The sequence below is a fragment of the Rattus norvegicus genome, chromosome 2 (assembly GCF_021556685.1).
Source record: "Rattus norvegicus strain SHRSP/BbbUtx chromosome 2, alternate assembly SHRSP_T2T, whole genome shotgun sequence".
NCBI lineage: Eukaryota > Metazoa > Chordata > Mammalia > Rodentia > Muridae > Rattus > Rattus norvegicus.
This window is the reverse complement of record NC_141535.1, coordinates 30,343,010-30,365,520: the sequence shown is the minus strand read 5'-3', so window position 1 is coordinate 30,365,520 and position 22,511 is coordinate 30,343,010. Positions and strand designations below refer to the sequence as shown.

Below are 22,511 nucleotides of genomic sequence, written 5' to 3'. Positions count from 1 at the left end.
TGTGGACTGAACAACTACTGGATTCATGGACCTTCTGTTCATAGACAGCTGTTGTTAGGGTAGCTGGACCACAGCCTGTGAGTCATTCTAGTAAATTCCCTAGATAGATAGATAGATAGATAGATAGATAGATAGATAGATAGATAGATAGATAGATAGATAGACAGACAGCAGACAGACAGACAGATAGACTCATTCTTATATGTTCTGTTTCTCCAGAGAACCCTAATTAATACAAGGGCCACTACTTCCTTCTGCCTCTCAAGAAATATGGAAAAGGACCACACCAGAATGATAAAATGATAAAATTCTGCTTCCAGAATGCCTTACTCTGCAAACTTGAGTTTTGTCAGAAAGCCACTTTGCCAAGGTGTGAGGTGACCTCAGACTGGGAGGTCCACGAAGGTGGCAAAGCCTGGACACCCAGTGTGGGGCTCAGACCATCTTGGTACCAGCCCAGTTGTTCATCAAGCTCCAACAAGAAGCTTCCCTGCAGTTCTCTTTCCCAGCCCTGATTCTGTCACCAGGAAAGCCCCACCCTTTTTGTGTGGGCCCGAGTCCAATTCCAATTCAAAACCACTCTTAGCATTGTCATGGGAACCTTTCCAGGAGTCACTGGAAGAAATCTTGGTGTGGTGACAGATAGGGGCAGAGGAAAGAGAACAAGATAAGAGAACAAGAAGTGCTAGCCCTGGGATCTCCTGGAGAGGGGTTAAGGGTAAAGAAGCAGGATCAGAGAAAGAGCATGTGTGTTGGCAAAACGCCAGACTTCTTAGACCTGAACTTCTTGGAGCTAGTTCTGGCCCACCCTCGCATGCCCCCATGTCTCTTCTTGAGGCTCCTAGATCTGTGCTTCCAGAACCTCAAACCTGGACCAGACAAACGGAGACCATGGATAGTCAACAGGGATGTCCCTCGTTGCTGCTGCAGGGAATGAGAAGATTCTGGCCCATGGTGAGGACGGCAGGTGAGCTACTCTACTCCTTACCTGCTGAGTGGATCAGTGTCCTGTGACAGCTCACACAAGGGCTCACATCCCTCCGCCCCGCCTCCATTTGGGCAGTACAGCTCCTAACGAGTGAAGTCCTCACCTGTACTTGCTGAGACTATGGCGCTCCAAGGCGCTCTCCCTGCTCACCCGAAGTCCTCACCTGTACTTGCTGAGACTATGGCGCTCCAAGGCGCTCTCCCTGCTCACCCGAAGTCCTCACCTGTACTTGCTGAGACTATGGCGCTCCAAGGCGCTCTCCCTGCTCACCCGAAGTCCTCACCTGTACTTGCTGAGACTATGGCGCTCCAAGGCGCTCTCCCTGCTCACCCACCCTTACTCCAAAGGCTCCATCAGAGCTGCCCTCAAAATAGCCTCACTCTGCTTATGCTTAAAACCAGCCCCCAGCTGTGAGGACCAGGAGCCAATACCAAATGCTGTGGCTTGTCTCCGAAATGCACACCAGCAGAACGATGTGTTGGAATCCCAGCTGGTGGAACTACTTTGGGGGGGCTGAGGAATCAATGGAACGTAGGGCCTGTCTGGATGATTGAGGCACTTAGGAGTGGGCCTCACTTCTGGGTGAGGTCTCAGCAGTATGATTCTCCGTCTGTCAACATGGGGGCCAGCTGTGCAGCTACTGGTGGCTTTTGCCACCATGGATAAAGTTGTCCCCCACCATGGTGGACCATACCTTCTAATCTGTGAGCCCAAATAATCCTCTTCTCCTTTAAGTTGCCTCTCTTGGGTATTTTGGTTACAGCCATGAGGGGAGTAATCGATGCATCAAATGAGACACTTTCTAATCCACATTTCTCTCTAAACCCATTGGCTACGACTTCCTACCTTGCCGCACAACAGTAACCCACTCATGCTAAACTTCCTGTCTCCCACTAAAGACAGTGGTTTAGTTCAGCCAATGCAAAATGGAAATTGCTGAAAGGACGTAGTATTTGAGACAGAGAAACAAGAGGCATGGAGGTTAGGGAAGTGACCGAAAGCAAAGGGAGACATAGCAATTCAGCAGGTATGTCCCCACTGCCATGAACTTCCTCCATAGCTACTGTCTACTCTTGGGTGCACTCTTCCAGGAGGAAGAGCAGTGGAAAGTCTTTCCCGCCATTAATACAAAATGGGGGTCTGGCAGGTACAAAGAAAGGTGTTCCCCCAAAGAAATCAATATAACATAAGGAAGGAGGACAGAAAGGGTCACCTGAAAGCTAAGGGTCTTGACCACCATCTTTCTTCATAGTTGAAATACTGCACCCACATATATACACACTCACCCAGCACTGTAGCCCTTCCTGCTGCACCCAGACTTCCATGTGAGCTTAGCTGTGATAACACCTCCCCTGATGAACCTTCTTTGACTCCCATGGATAGTGTTAGAGCCTTCCTTTGCGTCTCTTCATCAATGCTCACGTGAAACTAAATTCATCTATTTTTTTTTCTCACCCACAATTGTGTGTTAAATGACCACTTGGGAGCCAGCAAAGGAACTGGCTTACGTGGGTGAACCTGGGAGGAAATATAAAGAAGTGTCAGAAAGGTTTCTTTAAATAGCTACCGGCTAAACATTGTTTGGGGACTGCTATATGAAACCATTTTCAATAATGGAAATGGATGTTTCTCCGGCAATGGCTAATATGTTCTGCCTGATCCATCCATCTTTATACCATATTTAATCTGCATACTGTGCTGCAGAACCAAATTTCCACCTCCATGCCTACCTCATCATCCCTGCTCAGCACCCAGTCATAGCGGCTCTCCCAGAACCAGAACAAATAGGTCTTTGAAGGTTTCATTGAAAGTCTTACCTTATGTGATGTTACTGCTATTTACCTCATTGTCTGCAAAGAATTTCAGTTTAATCTGTAGCCAGACAGGAACACGGTCCATTTCTACGGCCACCTTGTGTGCTTTTGAGAACTAGCCTCTTATTTTAAGCATGTTCTTTCCTAGGTTGGCCTGGCTTCCACCCAGATCCATTTCTTCAGAGGATATTACGAATTTATTACAAAAGCACTTCCTAAGTGGATCATTGATAGTCTTAATAACGTCATGTAGGAGAGGACTAATCAATAATGAGTGGGCTTTGTTAGGCCTGGAGCCATCTTAAGAGAACAGCGTGTAATATTGGAAGCACAGGAGAAAATCTGTCTCGCAGAAGCAGTCATGGGAGATGTCTGAGAGCAAGCATTATGGCTCTGTTGCTGGTTTTGTCCCCAAAACTAGAACCTGGAGATCACAGTGCCATTGTGAGCTTATGCCTTGAAGTCCTTCCCTGCAGTCCGAACACAGTGATCACAGGAAATATTTTAAGAATAAATTTAAAACATAATAATTTTTAAATGAGTCATATGCATATATATATATGTATATATGTATATATGTGAAGGAGAGACAAATATCCATGCATCGGAAGCTGAACAGAGAGAAAACACATCAAGTCACTAAGGCTATGAGCTCAGTCGGTGCTGGAGGCAGCCAGAGAAGGAGAGGCATAGTGCTCTAAACACGGTGAGACCAAGTGTAGATTTATTGCATGAATGTAGATTTGTTCTTCCCCGAATATGGTAAGAATTCCTTCAAAGAGCTGCAGCTGTAGCAGAGACTGGGGCTCATATTAAAATTAACCTCCAAAGTCAGGAACAGAGGCATGACCAGGAATTGGACTGACTAGGCGACCGGCCCAGTGACGAAGTCTGGAATATTTCCATGTCATCACAAAATGGGCATCTAGACCCGCCAGTGTAAAGCCAGGCTGTGACCTGGAACCCTAAGACCTACGTGGGAACAATTTAAAAATTTGCTGGATAGAACAGAATATGCAGGGAGGTAAATACATGAGAGAAAAGAGAAAGATCATATGACACCACCTCAAATAAATATTATGTAATCAAAACTCTAAAACTAAGAACTGGAACTGAAGAAATCAAGACTTGGGATAAATGAAAGTAATAACTGATCCTGAAAGTATATTTAAAATAGGAATAGTTAGAATCCTCAACAAGAAAACAAAAAAAACTATCTATGAAGAGATCATTAATTTGTGAAACAAAACAAGTAAAAATGCAACAAGAACAGGTAGATATAAAAAGAAACCAACTAGAAATCCTAATAATGAAAAGTATAGTATTTCTGTAAATCTTAGGAGGTGTGAGACAAGAGGATCCTTATATTTGAGGCCAGCCTCAAGTACATAGTGAAAACCTATCACACACATACACGGGGAGGGGAGGGGGAGGTGCAAAGAAAAAGTATTTGAGCTTAGTAGGTAAATTCACTCTAACTTCAATATGACAATTTCAGTAATTGAAAGAGAATGTTAAAGAATTTACCTAGAATGTGGCACCAAAAAAAGAAGAAGAAGAAGAAGAAGAAGAAGAAGAAGAAGAAGAAGAAGAAGAAGAAGAAGAAGAAGAAGAAGAAGAAGAAGAAGAAGAAGAAGAAGAAACCAAACAAAAATGCAGTAGCAGTTATTATGAGGTCTTGGTATGTGTCTCAGAAGGAGTTAAGAATGAGATAAACACCAATGAATATTCAGACACTGAAAACTTTATAGAGAACTGGGAGTGGTGGCTCATGCCTCTAATCCCAGCACTCTGGAGACAGCTGCAGGTAGATCTATGAGTTCCAGGCCAGCCTGGTCTACAGGGTGAGTTCCAGGACAATGAGAGTTACATAGTGAGACCCTGTCTCAAAAAAAAGAAAAGTGAATATATATAATAAAATTATATGGTCTCAAAGTTATCTTGAGTACCAAAGAAAATAATGTAATACTAAACATACAACAACAACAACAACAACAACAAAAAAACATTTTGTAGAAAAAAAAATGTTGCGAAGAGGGAACGTTAAAGGCTACCAAAGAAGAAAAGACAGGTAACCTTCAAAGGAGACAAGTAAGTTGCAACAGTAGTGAATAATAAGACAGCAGAGTAATCATTTTATCACACTGAAGTAAAACAGCAGTCAGCCAGGACTTCAATACCCAGATAAGCTATCATGGCATGAAATAATTTTTAAGCAAAAAAAAAAGATAACTTTGTTACTACTCACATGGCCAAAAGAAAAAAAATGCCAATATTTCTTCTTTGTTACTGAGAAAAATTTTAAACCCAGAGGGGAAAAGTTCATAAACTTGAATTTTTTTTTCTTGTTGAGTAAGTATAGGATTTGAAAGAGAAACTTCAGATGCCCCAAATTCTCAGTTCTGGGATATACCATTTATTTATAACACTCTTTTCATATTAATAATTAATTATATGGCCCCACCTGGCCTAAAAATCATAAAGTTAGGCCAATTGGAGTGATTCTCAGGATACACAGAATTTCTCTGGAGAAAGATTATTAAAAATCAGATCTTGAGCAGCATTGGAAGTTACTGCTTCTGATGTAAAAAGGCTAGAGGGCCGTGTTTCTGATAATTCTGATGAAGGTAATGGATTGCCTATGTCTACCATGCTAACCAGGAAGAAAGAAGAGCAAAGGTAAAGTGATCCAGGTAACCCTGGGGGATCTAACCACCAGACCTAGTGCCACAGGTTCTGGGAAAGTTCTGGGAACAATAGCAGATCTAATTAATGAGTAAATGCTCGTTGGCTGTGAGTCTCACAGTGTAAAGCATTGTGGTCTAGTTCTGCTGGACCTGGGGGAGACTGGAGATTATCTTCTTTTCCTGGCTCAGTTTCCTCAAGTAGAAAGCAAGTTTGCATCAATCCCATTGGACTTGAAGGCCTGTTGTCCTTCTGAGTTAAGTAACAGAGTGTGGACGTGTAATTAATTTCATCATTATGCTTCATTGAGAAAAGAACTAACCTTATCCCTCTCAGAGTGGCAGGGGGGACACTGACAGGGAGTACTGCCTAGGGGGACATGGAGTTGGGATTCTGTTTGGGGGTCTGCCTTGATGTATCAAGGCTGCACGCAGAGGACCCAGGTGTCATAACAGATTGCCACTCTGTAACCAGTTTCCACCTTCCTGGTTCGGCACTTGTGGGGAGCTTAGCAAAAACAGCAAAGGGTGAGTAAAGGTAGAGTTCATCCCATTGCAAATGACCTTTTACCATTGCACCCGCGACGTCCAAACAATTTGAGTCCAAGGAGAAGAGTAAAATTTGACTCCCAAGCTGAAAAAACAAAACTCTTGGACTCAGCCCCAGACTACAAATCCGGGAAGATGTGGGACCCTGTGAAGACTGACAGGAGAAACATGTAGCAAAAACAACCCTCAGAGAACAACTGGACCCAGGCTTAAAAGCTAACTTGAGGCAAAGCATGGATCCCTCCATCAGAGAATGCAGCTGAGCTGTCAGCCCCGGTGCAGGAGCCCCCTGCGTTTGCAGCATTTCTATAGTAATCTTTATTCTGACATTTCTTTTATCAACACTTGGGTTACCCCTGCACTGCGGACTCCAAGCTGTCTTGTTTAAAAAGCTATCTACAAGTACCCAAATGACTAACCTCCAAAACGGGTGTTAATTGGGCCTTTGTTGATTCTGAACCCAAACGTGATAAACTCACGGTTCTTCTTCTTCTTTTTGTTTAACTATTGACATTTCATCCCCATTGCCAGTCCAAGGTCCAGGGACCTTCTTGCTTAGCTTGGGTTTTGTTTTGTTTTCCTTTCCTGTCCCTTTCCTGCTTGTGTTTGGGGCAAGGAGAAAGCATGGAGCCAGAAGTACGTTCGGTCTTTCACTTCAACTGACAGTAATTACAGGGTGTTAAGCCCAGAGTAAACCAGGCTGTACAGTGTCTTCAGGAAGAGAAGACTTAAGGAGGAAGCTTCTCTGTCACTCCTGAACTCTTCCTCCTCAGCACAAAACTGTTTCCATTAGCTAATAAATGCTCCTACTGCCTCTGGCCCAAAACCTAGTTAACTGTGGCCCAGTTTCCCTGGGTGTTGGCTGAGTGCTCACCTAGGGCTGAGAGCCAAGCAACAAATGCCTGACACTAATTCTTTTCATTATCTTTGTTCTCATCTGCCGTTTCTGTCCTACAACCACATCACATCGCCTGTCCAGATTCTACAAGGTTCCCTGCCACTGAACAAGACTTTTCTGGCTGTAAGTGAGCAGGCATGACTTCAGAAGAGTGCACGGAGCTACCCCAGACCCCACCGTACAGGGACACACCGTCCCTCGATGCCACTCCTGATCCTTGGACCACTACCACCATTTGACAAAAACGGCTTTCGGTTTGGAGGCAAAGGATGGTATTTATGGGCAAAATTTAGTTGATGGCCTCGGATCCTGGAACTTGCAACGTAGACCAGGCCGGCCTGAAACTCAGAGACCTGCCCGTTTCTGCCTCCTGAGGGCTGGAATTAAAAGCACTCCCCACCACTCCTGTGCTAGCTTCCTTTACAAGTCGTATCCTCTACTCAGAGCCCTTTATAAAGGCAAGTTTGAAGAAAGAATTCTGCTAAGTGGTGGCGTTTTTTTTCTTTTGAGCTTTCCATGACAGACGTGGTATACATTTAACATGTACTCCTGAGAACTTCTGGGACTGCACTGACTTCCTTATAGGGCTTGCCTGACTGCAAAAGTTGCCTGTGATAGGACTGGCGTGGAGCCTCTAGAACAAGAGACAGAAGGCAGGAAGTAAGGTTTATGTCACTGTCTAAACCGGAAACAGGGACATATGCCTTATACTGGGAACCAAACGCCCAGACATTACTACATCCGAGCGAAGCGGAGGCGCTCATTGTGACTTCTGCAGAGCAACCTGACGTTTGTTTCCCAGCCTTCAGTGATATTCTTGTCACCAGGCCAAAGGCTTCATCAAAAGAATAAAGCAGAGATCCTACCCTGGGCATTTTTTTGTTGTTGTTATTAATAGTAATAATTATGGGCTTCCTAGAACCAACCATTGAGCCAAAGCCATAAAACAAGCAGAAATTGGCCCAACCTTTCTAATGGCTCATCTCCCTAAAGATCACTTTAAGTATTCAGCATTAATCACTCGATAAATTCTCATGGAACCGTTTCTATGGGCGTGGAAATGAGCAGTGCGTTTGGTTTGTTGGGGATGACGAATTCAAAGCATCCCTGCCCTCAAGGAGTTTGCCAGGATAGATACAAGCCTTTTTAAAAAAAAAAAAAAAAATTGGATGTTCCTGAGTACTGTCAAGGAAAACTGAGAGGAGACAGGAAGCCAGTCAGCTCCCAGCTGTGAGAAGTGAGAAGAAACAGCACTGTGGTACTTTATCTTTGTGAGTGTCTTGTACCCATGAGTGAGGAATCTGTCTCTACCCCTGGAACTCACTGAGTCTGACAGCGTCAAGACCTCTTTACTGTTTCCATACCCTTTGGAACTATGTGTTTTATGCAATGCCCCATGGGTGTACCACCCATGCCATTTTTGCTATGAAAGGGAAAAAGAGAGAGAGCAGGGACCCCTGAAATAGTATAAAACAGCATCCTACCTTGGGCTTGAGTTGGACATGTTCCCTACAAGTTTGTGTTTCGAACGCTTGATTCTCGGGCTTGGGGATGCTATCCTAAAGGCCAGGTCCCTTTAGAAGTCCTGGCTAGAAACATTAGGTGACGAAGGGCCAGGTTCTGAAGGCTGTACTGAGCCTGGTTCTGGCTTGTTTTTTCTGCCTCCTGATCTGCTACTGTGTGAATGGGCCATGGCCAAATGCTCCTGCCATCAGAGACCGGATCCTGAGATGCTAGACTTTGTTTTTCCTACCACAAGTGACTGGGGCCTGACCTTCAGTTTTCTTTTCTGCTGATACAACAAAACACTGACCAGAAGCATGCTGGGGAAGACAGGGTTTATCTGACTTATACTTCACGTCTCAGTCCATTATCTAGGGAGGTCGGGGCAGGAGCTCAAGGTGGTAGTCAAGTAGAGAACCTGAGGGACACTGCTTACTTGCTTGCTTTCCAAAAAGGCTCTCTCAGAGAGCTCTCTCACACAGCCCAGGCCAGACTGCCTAGGGATGGCACTGCCCAGAGAGGGCTCAGCCTTTCCACATGAATCATTCATCAAGAAAGTGGCCCACAGACCAATTGAATGGAAGCAATTCTTCCATTGACATTTCATCTTCCCAGGTGACTCTGTCACATTGACAAAACCATCTGAAACGATGAACCAAAATAAGGCTGTTCTCTTAGTTACCTGTGTTAAATATTTCAGATTCAGTGATGTGGAAAGTAACAAATATATTTAATAATAAGCCATGGGAAATCTGGTGAGGGTCCCAGAGACTCAAAGCCTATGATTGTCTTTCTTTACGATAATCTCCACTCCCCATCTGCAATACACTCTCATCACACATCCAAGGACCACAAACATTTTCCTAGAACCTTCTTTGACTGCTCTATTCAAGACAGACCTTCCCACCCCTCCCCTGCCGCAGACAGCAGCCTACCTATCTCATTCATGACATACATCTTATTTTTATCATTGGTTTTTCAAGCCAGACTGGGAGCTTCTTTGGGGCATGGCTATGTCTACCTGGTTCACAGTGACGTCCCTGATGTTCAGCACATTATCCTGCAGGGAGGAGGTGGAGAAACAGGATGAGAATGGATGAGAGAAGACTATGCACTTTTATCCCACTCAAAAGTAAACATGAATACTTAAGTGCAGGGAGTACGGGTGGAGAAGCCAGGACATAAAAGAAGACCGACCCTTCCTTGTATGCAAGTGGGGAGACTGGCCAGGATAGGCAGTCAGGGTTCCTGGAGTTAGCCCTTTAACTAGAGGACACTAATAAAGAAGATGCTTAGTGGGACTGGAAATATAGGCCAGTTAGTAGTGTGCTTGCTTAGCATGCATAAAGCCCTGAGTTCAATCCCCACTAATGGAGTGTGCTTGGAATCCCGGCACTCAGAATGTGACAGCAGTAGGAGCAAAAGCTCAAAATCATCCTTGGGTGCGTAGCTGGAAGGAAAGGAGGAGAGAGAGAGAGAGAGAGAGAGAGAGAGAGAGAGAGAGAGAGAGAGAGAGGAAGAAGAAGAAGAAGAAGAAGAAGAAGAAGAAGAAGAAGAAGAAGAAGAAGAAGAAGAAGAAGAAGAAGAAGAGGAGGAAGAAGAGGAGGAAGAAGAGGAGGAGGAGGAAGAGGAGGAGGAGGAAGAGGAAGAGGAGGAGGAAGCAGAGGAGGAAGAGGAGGAGGAAGAGGAAGAGGAGGAGGAAGAGGAGGAGGAGAAGGACAAGAAGAAGAAGAGGAAGAGGAAGAGGAGGAGGAGGAGGAGGAAGAGGAGGAGGAGGAAGCAGAGGAGGAAGAGGAGGAGGAAGAGGAGGAGGAAGAGGAGGAGGAAGAGGAGGAGGAGAAGGACAAGAAGAAGAAGAAGAAGAAGAAGAAGAAGAAGAAGAAGAAGAAGAAGAAGAAGAAGAAGAAGAAGAAGAAGAAGAAGAAGAAGAAGGAGACAGACAGACAGATACAGACACAGACAGACACAGACACAGGCACAGACACAGACACAGACACAGACACAGACACAGACACAGACACAGACACAGACACAGACACAGACACAGACACAGACACAGACACAGACACAGACACAGACACAGACACAGACACAGACAGAACAGGAGGAGAGACAAAACACTTCGTGATAGAACCTGAAGGCTCCCATGGCTACCTCAACTCAACACAGCCCCTATGCCATCCCACAGACCCTAGTGTTTGTAGCCTAAGTCTCTAAGCAACTTCAGTCTTAGACCAACCCCCCCTCCCCCATTAGTCTGAAAACACAGAAAACAGCAGGGTTAGCTGGCTCAGGGAAGCTGGGAAATACAGTGGCGTTTTCTGTTAATCAGCAGGAAACACAAGCTCCTGTTTGGGGCAAGAGGGGAAAAAGGCACTGAAAGTAATTTATATCTGAAATTGTTTAGCTACCCGTGGGAAATGTACCAGTGGCGTCATCCTAATTCACAGCAGACCCCGATGTTTTGGGGTTTTTTTATCAGCCTCATTCTGTTTCCTGTTAGCAAAAAAACATTTTTTTTCAATCCATTAGATTCTCCGAAGCTTGGAATCCTACATATCTTATGAGAAGTAATCAAAACTCCTAATTAAAGTTTTGTTCTCACAGTCAAGCCTTGAACCTGTGCCCTTTGGCTCCATGGCTAATTCATTTTGATCTCCAGCCAAAGGATAAATTGATGTGTGTGGGAGGAGCTGGTATCAGAATTTATTAACCATCACCTCTGCTTTGGAAAGGGAAATATTCTCGCTGTAACAGAACAGCTCCGAGTCTGTCATGCGTCCCTGTGTCCCTGACACCCGGCTCAGAGTCACATCAGAGCTGGCAGCTGATGTGAGGTCACCGAAGCCTTCTCTGGATCCATCACCAGTGGCCCGTCGGACTCTCTGGCAAGGGAGATGGGAACGGCTTGTCAAAGAGATCACTGAACCTAGTGATGGGAAACTGGAAGTAGGCCTGACACAGACAGCTTGGTCATTTTCCTAATTTTAGGCAGATAATCCATATTCTGGGGTTTGGAGGGCTGCCTGGGATCTGCTCTGCACAAAAGCAAACTGGAGAGCACAAATGGAGGCAGAGATGATCCACCTGCTCATTCCCCAAGGCAGACCTCATCTTCTTCCTACATCCACATACTTTTCCAACCACAGGTCTAAATATTTGGAGTTGGAGGCAAAGTTGGAACATGTGGTCCGGCCTAGATACACATGTGTGTCTGTCATCTCATGCTCAACTCAGGCACACTTGAGAGCCACCACCTCAGATCACATAACTGTTCCCAGTGGTGTGTGCTTGGAATCTGGGCACTCAGAATGTGACAGCAGTAGGAACAGAAGCTCAAAATCGTCCTTGGAAGTGTAGCAGGAAGGAGAGGAGGCAAGAGAGAGAGAGAGAGACAGACAGACAGACAGACAGACAGACACAGACACAGACACAGTCACAGACACAGACACAGACACAGACACAGACACAGACACAGACACAGACACAGACACAGACACAGACACAGACACAGACACAGACACAGACACAGAGAGAACATGAGGAGAGACATCTTCTAAGACTTAGTTTTGCTCTCATTTTATTTTATATTATTTTACTGTATGGCCATGAGGTCTCTAACTCCTGGGTTCAAGTCACCCTCCTGTCTTGGTCTTCTCCACAGCTGACGCTACAGGCCTGCACCAGGCAGGAGAATATATTTCATAGATGTTCAGTACCGCAAAGTGTCACTAGAAAATGTAAGTCTGGGTAGTATCTGAAGACTCCTGAGGCTGGCCTAATTGTAACTTAGAGGAAAAGACGCTCCAAATTCAAACTTCAATGAAGCACTTGTCTCGGCCCTTTTCTTGTTTAGCAATAATGAAAGCACCACTTCGGAGACCTTCAGAGACCACTTGGAAATTTCTAGAAAGTAAATGACATGTAAATGCCTCCTTTCTGCAACCAAGTGCCTGTCATTATGCAAAATTAGTTTTTGCTTGGTAAACATCTTTTGTGTTCATAAAGAGTTCTTGCAGGAAGTGGGAGGGGTATAGATAGATGAAAGGAAACTCTGGGGTGGGTGTAGCAGCCATTGAGAGGCTGAGGAGAGTCCATCCTAAGGGTGACCTTATATCGTTCTCTGGGGCTTCTAAAGGGTCTCTCTATCTAGAGACTAGTTGTTTCCTAAAAGAGAGGGAAAGTTGATGTTACAGGGTTATCCTTTTTAATCAAGACAAAGCACACCTGTGGGTCATAACTCTTCCCATCCCCCACCTAACAGGAAACAGACTGTGGGGAGACAGATGAATGAAACTTGAATAGGCCGGGTGGCCAGTTCATTGATCTTCATGTTCTGTTCTGCGATATACCAATGATTTCTTTTGAAGACAGAATCTACAGTATCCAGGCTGGCCTGGAACTCACTTGTGCAGCTAAGGATGACGTCAAACATTTGATCCTCCTGTTTCCACCTCACAAATGCTATTATTACAGCTGCGGTGGTTTGAATATGCTTGGCCCATGGGACGTGACATTATTAGGAGATGTGACCTCATTGGAGAAGATGTGGCCTTGTTAGAGGAAATGTGTCAATTTGAAGGCAGGGCTTTGAGGCTTCATATACATGCTCAAGCTTCACCCAGTGTGGAATTCAGTATCTTTTGGGCTGCCTTTGGTTCAGGATGTAGAACTCTCAGTTCCCTTGGTACCACGTCTGCCCAATATGTTCGAGATGCCAGCGCTGTGGGATACAGGGAGAGGAACTTGCCCAAGAGAAAGAGATGTGTTGCAGTCACCAAAGCTGAAAGGAATGGAGATCTGAAGACTGCTTTGACATCGGACATGGAGACACAGAGTTCGGAGTTTGACCAGCTTGTTTTCGGTCTTGCCTTGGTCCAGTATTTCCTTACTGTGCTCCCTTCCCTACATTTTGGAATGGTAATGTATATCCTGTGGTGTTGGAAATATGTGAGCTGCTTTATTATTTTCATTTTATAGGGAATTACAGTTAAGAGATTTCATGAATCTCAGAAGACACTTTGAACTCTAGACTTTTAACATCGTTGAGACTGTTATAGACGATGGGGACTTTGGAAGTTGGACTAAATGCGTTTTGGATTACGCTATGGCTAGGTACGGCCCCCATAGACTTGTGTGTTTGAACAAGCCCGTGGAGGCCAGGGAGAGGAATGTGCTGGTTTAAATGTGCTTGACCCATGGGTAGTGGCACTATTAGGAGGTGTGGTCATGCTAAAGGTAGTATGTCACTGTGCGGGAGGGGCTTTGAAGTCTTATATATATGATCAAGTCCCACCACGTGTGAAAATTAGTTTCTTCCTGGCTGCCTTTGAATCAAGATGTAGAACTCTTAGCTCATCCAGCACCATGTCTACATGTATGCTGCCATGCTTCCTGCCATGATGATAATGGACTGAACCTCTGAAACTGTAAGCCACAATTAAATTTTGTCTTCTACAAAATTCCCTCGTCATGGTATCTCCTCATAGCAATAAAACCCTAAGACGATAGCCATGAAACCCCATGCCCGGAATATGTAGTGCTGGGAATGAATCAAGGCTTCACGTATGCTAGACAAGCACTATTCCAACTGAGCCACACCTCCAACCCCATTTATATATTTTAAATGCCTAGTTTGAACGAAAATAGAATGATTTTATCAAAGAGTAGCATCGTTCTAGAGCTACTCCCCAACAACCCAACTCATATGACCTGGGTTCTCACCTGAGCTATAAGTATGACTAGATGGCTCTCCAGTCGATGAAGAGGGCACCCCAATAAGACACAGAAAAGTTCAGGAGTTGAGACTCCACTGCCCTCCATCAAACAGCCTCCTTTTCCTCCTTCACTTTCCTTCTTCCTCCTCTTCCTCCTCCTCTTCCCCTTCTTCCTGTAGATAGAGGCACTGTTTCCTGACTCCTATGGACACGAAGCTGAACCCAGCTTTCTCACAGGAATGCCCCACACACTACGTATCCTTTCTGCCTCAAATTCACCTCTAAGGTTCTATGAGGAAGGCTATGCATTACTTCACTGTCAGGTGACTCTAATTGGCTCTCTAGGGTTTCTCAATTTTCTAGCTCTCAGTGAAGGCAGAAGGTGGGTCCTTGTCCTCTTCTAGTCACTGGCCTCCTCTTAGCACCCCAACCCCAACTCTGGCACCCCTGTTGGGAGAAACAGATGAAGAGGAAATAATTGCAGGATTAGCGTCCTAAAGCTCTCGTTGGCTTCCCTGGAAACCCTCTACCTTTGAATAAATGAGCCGAGCCGTGGGAGAGTTTTAGAAAATCTTCTCTGGGCCGGCAAGATGGCTGGCTCTTCATTTACCCTTCAGACAGATGATCTGAGTTAGATCCCCAGAATCACATGGTGGAAGAAAAGACTTTACTCTTGCAACTTTTTCTCTGACCTCCATAGATGTGTTTACACGCAAATGTACACACACACACACACACACACACACACACACACACACACCTCATAACGATGAGTCAATTGATAAACATTTTTTTAAAAAGAAAATTACCGAGAATGGTGGTGCACACCTTTAATCCCAGTACTCAGGGAACTAGAATGAGACAGCCAGGATTCCAGCCCTGCTTCCGTCTGCCTCCCAAACACTGGCCACCAGGACAGGAGTCCAGGAGCCCTGCGTCTCTTTCTCCATCCCAAGATGCTACAGACACCTACCCATCCCTCTGGCGATGATGATGGTGATGACGTGGTATTTTCTGCAAAAGAGGCACAGTACAGGAGAAATTCGGGATGGTCAGAAAGGTTGAGACCAGGACTGGTTTATCTCCCTGACACAGAGCAGGGTGCAAGGTAGAACTGGTTAAATGTGCTTGATGATGACAGAGAGTTCTTCAGATACAGAATCAGGTCAGTGCTGAGTGTCACAAAAGCACACCAGAGAGCTGAAGGAGGTACCACGAGAGGCAAGGAGGCTGCAGACAAACGCAGCACAACTCTGCATAGGAGAGGCCATTATCTAACGGTTTAAGAGATGGAAGAGGTCAGAGAGGAGAAAAGAATCCCCTTGCTCTGGACTCTGGCCTCTTGTCACTTCTCAGGTCCCACAGGGGCCAAGCAGTGCCGGAACCTAATGAAGGAGCTTAACAAACCATTGTGACTAATTAGGAAACTCTTGCTTTCTGTCTCTTTGGTTTCTCTGCCCTTAGTTCTCTTGCCAATCAAATATATTTCTTTATCTCAATATATACACGAGGCTTTGTTCCAGCACTGTGAGAGATACAAGACACATCAGTTATGGCCCCTGAAGTTGTGGCCCATGACCTGTTGTTTCTTCCCCAGTCTGGAAAGCAAGAAACGTGCAGATCAAAATATATAAGCACAGATACTTCTGACCACGCCCACATGGGAATCTCATGCACACTGTGAACTTGAACATGTCCATAATGGTCCCTCCATTTCTTCAGGCATGTGACACACCCATTTCTCTCTTCTCCTAATCCTCTTTCCAAGTGTGGCTCCTCGTGGCACCTCTAATTAGCCAACCTGCTTTGATTTCTCATTACCTAAAAAATGTTTACCCAAGACCTTCTCATGGTTGACACTTCTTATGACAGATCTCGGTTTAAATGTCACCTCTTAGGAAAACCCATTACTATGCTCACTTCAGAATGATACAGAGAAGATTAGCATTCGTCAAGCATTCCATATTCGGGGTGGGGGGACACAAATATTCATAGGAGGAGATACGAAGACACAGTTTGCAGCAGAGACTGAAGGAATGGCCATCCGGAGACTGCCCCACCTGGGGATCCAGCCCATATACATACAGCCACCAAACCCAGACACTATTGCTGATGCCAAGAAGTGCATGCTGACAGGAGCCTGATATAGCTGTCTCCTGAGAGGCTCTGCCAGAGCATGACAAATACAGAGGGGAATGCTCACAGTCAACCATTGAACTTAGAACAGGGTCCCCATTCGAGGAGTTAGAGAAAGGATTGAAAGAGCTGAAGGGGCTTGCAACCCAATCAGAATAACAATACCAACCAACCAGAGTTCCCAGGGACTAAACCACCATCCAAAGAGTTCACATGGACAGAACCATGGCTCCAGCTGCATATGTAGCAGAGGATGTCCTTGTTGAGCACCAATGGGAGGAGAAGCGCTTGGTCCTGCCAAGGCTGGACCCCCAGTGTAGGGGAATGTCAGGGTTGGAAGGCAGGAAGGGGTGGATGGATGGGTGGAAGAATACCATCATAGAAGAAGGGGGAGGGGGAGGAGATAGGGAGTTTATGGCCGGGAAACCTGAAAAGAGAATAACATTTGAAATGTAAATAAATTTTAAAAATCCAATAAAAAACAAAACCCATTACTAAGCAGCCATTTCAAAAAAGCCCATCGACCTCTCTCAGATCCATTGCCATTGAATTTTCTCATTTTTATTTTACATGTGCTTTACTTGTGTGCACGTATGTGTACCCCATGCTCCTCTTCTGAGAGTGGGGATCCCCTGGAACTGGAGTTATAAATGATTATAAGCCACATGTGGGTGCAAGGGGAACCCATGTCCCCACGAGAACAACAAGTACTCCTAAGTGCTGAGCCATCTCTCGCGCACCAGCACCCCAATCTCACTCATCTCCCTGTCCCTTCATATCTGCCCCCCACCCTTGCAACTTCCCCCACAATAGAAAATCAAAAATAAACAGAAAAACAAAACGAAATAAACAAACAAACAAAAAACATCCCATCGTGGAAGCTGTAGTGTGTCACAGTATGTCACACAGTGTCACACATCTTTCCTTGCAAATGTTCATTGCAATGAGTCAATGGTCTGGATCAAGGTCTCTGGCTTCTCCTATACTATCAATACTGGATCTTCACTGTGACTCTTCTCGGATATCCTGTGGTTATCCTGTGCCATGGAGATCCTAGAGTGTTGAATCTGCAGGATTGGCCCCTTCAGGTGCTCCAGCTGTTCACTGATGGGGTAGATGCCATTGTGGGCCAATCAAAGCCCTGGATCTGGACCTGAGTAGTAGCTGAATTGGTCAGCCCACCAGCTCTTTGGTGCCCACACCACCAAGATGAGCTCTCCAGCAATGTCACAACTGGCAGGGTCAGGGCCAGCTCTGTTCTCGTGTCCTCGGTGGGGGGAGGGGTGATTCACCCACCCCCATGCCACCAGGGCCACCTCTACTGAATGCTGCATCTGGTGAGGGGCAAGGGCAGCTCTCCTGCTCTCATGACCTGGGAGTAAGCTCTTCCTCCTGCCATAAGTGGCAAGGGGTTGGAGGATGGCATCTTTCCCTCACCCATGCCACAACAGACAAGGAGCAGGGCCAGCTATCCTGAGCCCACAACACCAGAGCCAGCTCTCCAGTGCTGCCCAGGTAATGAGGGGCAGGGCCAGCTCTCCCAAGTGTGGCTCCTGGAAAGGGGTGGGGCTAGCTCAGCACAATGCTTGGACAACAACGTGGCCCCAGGTAGCAGCACCAAACCAAGGCTCTCTTTGATGGTAACACAGGCCTTGGACATCGACATAGACCCCAACACAGATCCCATCTGCAGCAGGGGCATAGACCCAGACATGGCCTGCAGTGGCAGCCCTGGTCAAGATGTCACCATGGGGGTTGGGGATTTAGCTCAGTGGTAGAGCGCTTGCCTAGCAAGCGCAAGGCCCTGCAAGGCCCTGGGTTCGGTCCCCAGCTCCGAAAAAAAGAAAAGGAAAAAAAAAAAAGATGTCACCATGGCCTCGTGTGGCAACACAGGCCACTCAGATCTGTTTGGCCCCTGGCATCGGTATGGCCTCCAGAGCTGAGACCATTGACATTCAGATGGACTTTGGTGGCAACTCAGGCCACAGATATCAGCATAGACAGCTGCTGTGGTAAAGCCATGGATCCAGATGTGGCCCTTGGTGGCAGCCTGGGCTAGACCTCAGCATGGCATTAAGTGGTCGCTCAGGTCCTCATATCTGCCTGTTCCTCGCGGCAGTCAAGTCTCCAGTTCCACCTTTCTCCACAATGTACAAACTCCTTGGCTTCACTTTCTCCGCCATCTCCCCATTGTGTCGTCCATCTTTCCTATCTCTCCATCACAGAGTACTCATTACAGTGGTACCTTCAGTGGGATGTTTGATGGTCTTTCTTTTGACTGGCCCAGCCTAGCCTGTCCAGGACAGGGGCTCGCCACCTCTGAGTTTTCATTGGGGAACTTGTCAATAGATATCCTCTGCATTGCTAAGATACGTGACTGCTTTCTGCTTAGACCCCCACCGAAATGTGTCACACACACACACACACACACACACACACACACACACACACACACACAGAGGCACTCACTCGCTCACTCACTCACTCACTCACTGACACATGCACTATAGAATGTAAGTTTCATTCCACTCTTTGTTCCACTCTATTTCCTCCTGCCTAGGAGAAGCTTAGTAAACATTTTCTGTATCAATGTATCCAATATGATGTAATTTTCCCAACTAGGAAATGGTAAAAGCTAAAGTGTTTCAAAGGAGAAAGGATCCCTGGTGAGCCAGCTGGGCCAGAGAGGCTTCATGGAGGCCAGGAGACACGCACCAGATATGCAGGAGAAACGCACCCAGCCGTTAAGGGAGATTAGGACTTGAGCAAAGAAAAGGACCCACACTTTTGACCATGAATCAGTACAAGGACAAGCCACTCGAGCTACAAGTAAAAGCAAGAGTCTCAACATTAACCAGACGGCTTAGCTCCCAATGTAGACAAAGCCCCCAAGCTCTACTGGGGGCTGCAGGATGCTGTATTCACTGACTTGAAATTAATTACACTTGTTAGAACAGAAGTGGGGTGGGGATGGAAACCATTGGGCCTCGTGAAGAGTGTGCTGGTGAAGAGCCAGAGCAGGCAACCCAGTGTAACTAAAGTGAGGCAGGAGAAAGTAGGCAGGAAAGGTAGAAGATGGCTTTTCCGAGGAAAGGAACAATTGAAGAAACTCATGGTGTAACTCAACCGTCTCAACCTCCCGAACGCTGCAACCCTTTAATACAGTTATGGTCGTAGTGACCCCCAACCATGAAATTATTTTGGTTGCCACTTCATAACTGTAATTTTGCTACTGCTATGAATCATAATGTAAATATTTGTTTTCTGTGATTTTTTGGGGTCTCAGCCCACAGATTAAGAACCGCTGGCTGTAACTGTGAGGAAGGCAGTCAGGTTCTATGCAAAAGTGGATCAGACTTCAATGCAGTTGGTTCTGAGAAGGTGGCAAGGCCTTTAAGTGGGAACAGCTAGGGACACGTGGGACTGGTGTCTGAGTAAGATTAAAGCCAGAGAGGAGGGGTTGGGGATTTAGTTGGGGATTTAGCTCAGTGTTAGAGCGCTTGCCTAGCAAACGCAAGGCCCTGGGTTCGGTCCCCAGCTCCAGAAAAAACAGAAAAAAAAAGCCAGAGAGGAGGGTCAATAAGTAATGTGCGCAGAAACCACTGAAGGCATCTCATAGACTCCAGAGAGGGGGAGCGAGGACAGGACCTCTACTGGAAGCTTCTGGAGTGGGAGAGCCACACAGGCTAAAGATCTAGGAAGAGCTCAAGTACTAAGAACACAGATAGCAGTCTGGTTGCTGGCACTCAAAGCTTGACACATACATTACAGAGGCAGAGCTCAGTAAGGACTAAGTTTGAGAAGTGGGGCTTTGACCACTGTTACAGATAAACAGAAGAAGAAAGAAAGTCTGTGAGGGTATATGGCCATGTGTGGTTGGAAGAGCATGAGGCAACCCAGGGAGATCAGAGTTAAGCTACCACGAGATGAAACTTCAGGGGAGCAGAGCTCACCAGGAAACTGTCTGCTGCAAACATAGGAAGAAGAATATGGTTTTTAAGAAGTCCTCAGGCTCTCTCCTCCAGCTGAGCAAGATGCCCAAAGGAAAGAAGGCAAAGGGGAAGAGGGTGGCCTCGGCCCCTGCCTTGGTCAATAAACAGGAGGCCAAAATGGTGGTCAATCCTTTGTTTAAGAAAAGGCCCGGGCTGGAGAGATGGCTCAGCGGTTAAGAGCACTGACTGCTCTTCCAGAGGTCCTGAGTTCAATTCCCAGCAACCACATGGTGGCTCATAACCATCTGTAATAGGATGTTCTCTTCTGAAGTATCTGAAGAGAACTACAGTGTACTAACATATAAATAAAATAAATAAATTTTAAAAAAAAAGAAGGGGTTGGGGATTTAGCTCAGTGGTAGCGTGCTTGCCTAGCATGCACAAGGCCCTAGGTTCGGTCCCCAGCTCCGGAAAAAAAAAGAAAAAGAAAAAAGAAAAGGCCCAAGAACTTCGGACTGGGCAGGACAAAAGAGATCTCACACGCTTCATCAGATGGCCCCACTACAACAGGCTGCAGCGGCAAAGAGCCATCCTCTCTAAGCGGCTCAAAGTACCTCCTGCCATTAACCAGTTCACCCAGGCCCTGGACAGGCAAACAGCGACTCAGCTACTTAAGCTTGCCCACAGGTACAGGCCAGAGACAAAGCAGGAGAAGTAGCAAAGGCTGCTGGCCCGCACTGAGAAGAAAGTTGTGGGCAAAGAGGACATCCCAACTAAGAGACCACCTGTCCTCCGAGCAGGGGTCAATACAGTCACCACCTTGGTGGAGAACAAGAAGGCTCAGCTGGTGGTGATTGCCTATGATGTAGACCCCATTGAGCTGGTGGTCTTCCTGCCTGCCCTGTGTCGAAAGATAGGGGTGCCCTACTGCATCATCACCACTGTTGCCTTCACACAGGTTAACTCAGAAGACAAGGGTGCTCTGGCTAAGCTGGTGGAAGCTATTAGGACCAATTATAATGACAGATATGACAAGATCCACCGCCGTTGGGGAGGCAATGTCCTGGGTCCTAATGGCCTTGGATAGCTTGTAGAGGTGGCCAGGATGCAAAGATACCAATTGCCCTTTTCTTTCCAGGATCCTTTCTTATTGGCAAAGCGCTTTCATGTTCATCATCCCACTCCCACAACAATGGTAGGAGGGTAAAAAAAACCACCAAAGCCATATTGAAGCTGAGAGATTTGTAAGCTGTGTCATAGATTCAACAGTTGGTCACCATGAGGGCGACATGTCTAGGCTCCGGTGTAGACATCACCCACTGCAAAGTCTCTATCTTGGACATCCCTTCACTTAGTCTTGGCTCAACCCCATCACTGACACAACAGTACAAGTCAAAGACTTTACTCAGTTGTGGATTTAAGCTTAGCCAAAGATGGCAGCCACAGATAAATGACTGCAAAGTAATGGAAGTCGTCCATTGTTTAGTTGCATTGACTCTAATCCTGATGAACTTGGCAGTCAGGTAGATTTCCATGTCCCTTGAGTTCTGAGAAACCTGACTTAATCTTTCTAACCTGACAAAGGTGGAGAAGATTGGGAGGGGCAGAGGAGGGAGGAGAGAGAAGAGTTCCAGAAAGGGGTGAAAGGAGGGGAGGACACTGGAAGAGGAGAGAGAAGGAAAATGAAGGAGAGAAAGAGGAAATGAGGAGGGGGGGGAAGGAGAGAGTAAGGATAAGGAGGGAGGAGAGGGAATAGGGGCAGGGCTGCAAATTCAAAGTCCTTCTCTCCATTACTACCAATTCGCAGAGGAGGAGAACTAGTCTCCTGGCATCTGTGTCTCCGTTCACCTACATTGCCTTCTCATTGGCTTTCATTTGTTTCTGCACTGATTTTGTGAGTTTAATCAGATTAGTTGGTGGGGTTGAGTGGTGTTTGGGGCATGCAGAAAGACCCTAGCAACCAGCACAACAGCCTCCGCCATCACAGTCTGTCTGCCTTCCCCTTTCTCCTCCCACCTTCCCTACTCACTTAAGTGAAATCACCTGTCAGAAAACTGGCCACCATTTACCACACTGGCCACATCTGTCTCTTTGGCTCACCCTTGAATATGCCCTTTATCCAACTCTTTCTTCCACAGAAGAACTACCAAGTAGTCCCTCTAAGGGAAATGGAAGCAGATAAAAACATTGCCCCATTTCTCTGGAACTCATGAATGGTATGGTTTATAACATGGTGGCACAATGTGGTGGGAGGGGCCGCCTTAGGGAGGCCATGCTGGGGCATCCCCCA

General features: G+C 46.2%; 1 protein-coding gene across 1 annotated transcript; it reads left to right on the top strand.

The window, feature by feature from the left end:
- Positions 1-908: 908 nt before the first annotated feature.
- On the top strand, positions 909-21,308 carry LOC147996007 (large ribosomal subunit protein eL8-like). Its single transcript, XM_087640416.1, has 2 exons — positions 909-954; positions 21,022-21,308. Exons 1-2 carry the CDS (start codon positions 909-911, stop codon positions 21,306-21,308), a joined length of 333 nt encoding a protein of 110 aa, XP_087496542.1.
- Positions 21,309-22,511: the final 1,203 nt, after the last annotated feature.

Coding starts and splice junctions, on each gene's coding strand:
- LOC147996007 (XM_087640416.1), top strand. CDS start 909: ATGTCCCTCGTTGCTGCTGCAGGGAATGAGAAGATTCTGGCCCATG. Junction 955..21,021: donor TGAGAAGATTCTGGCCCATG/GTGAGGACGGCA, acceptor TCCTCCGAGCAG/GGGTCAATACAGTCACCACC.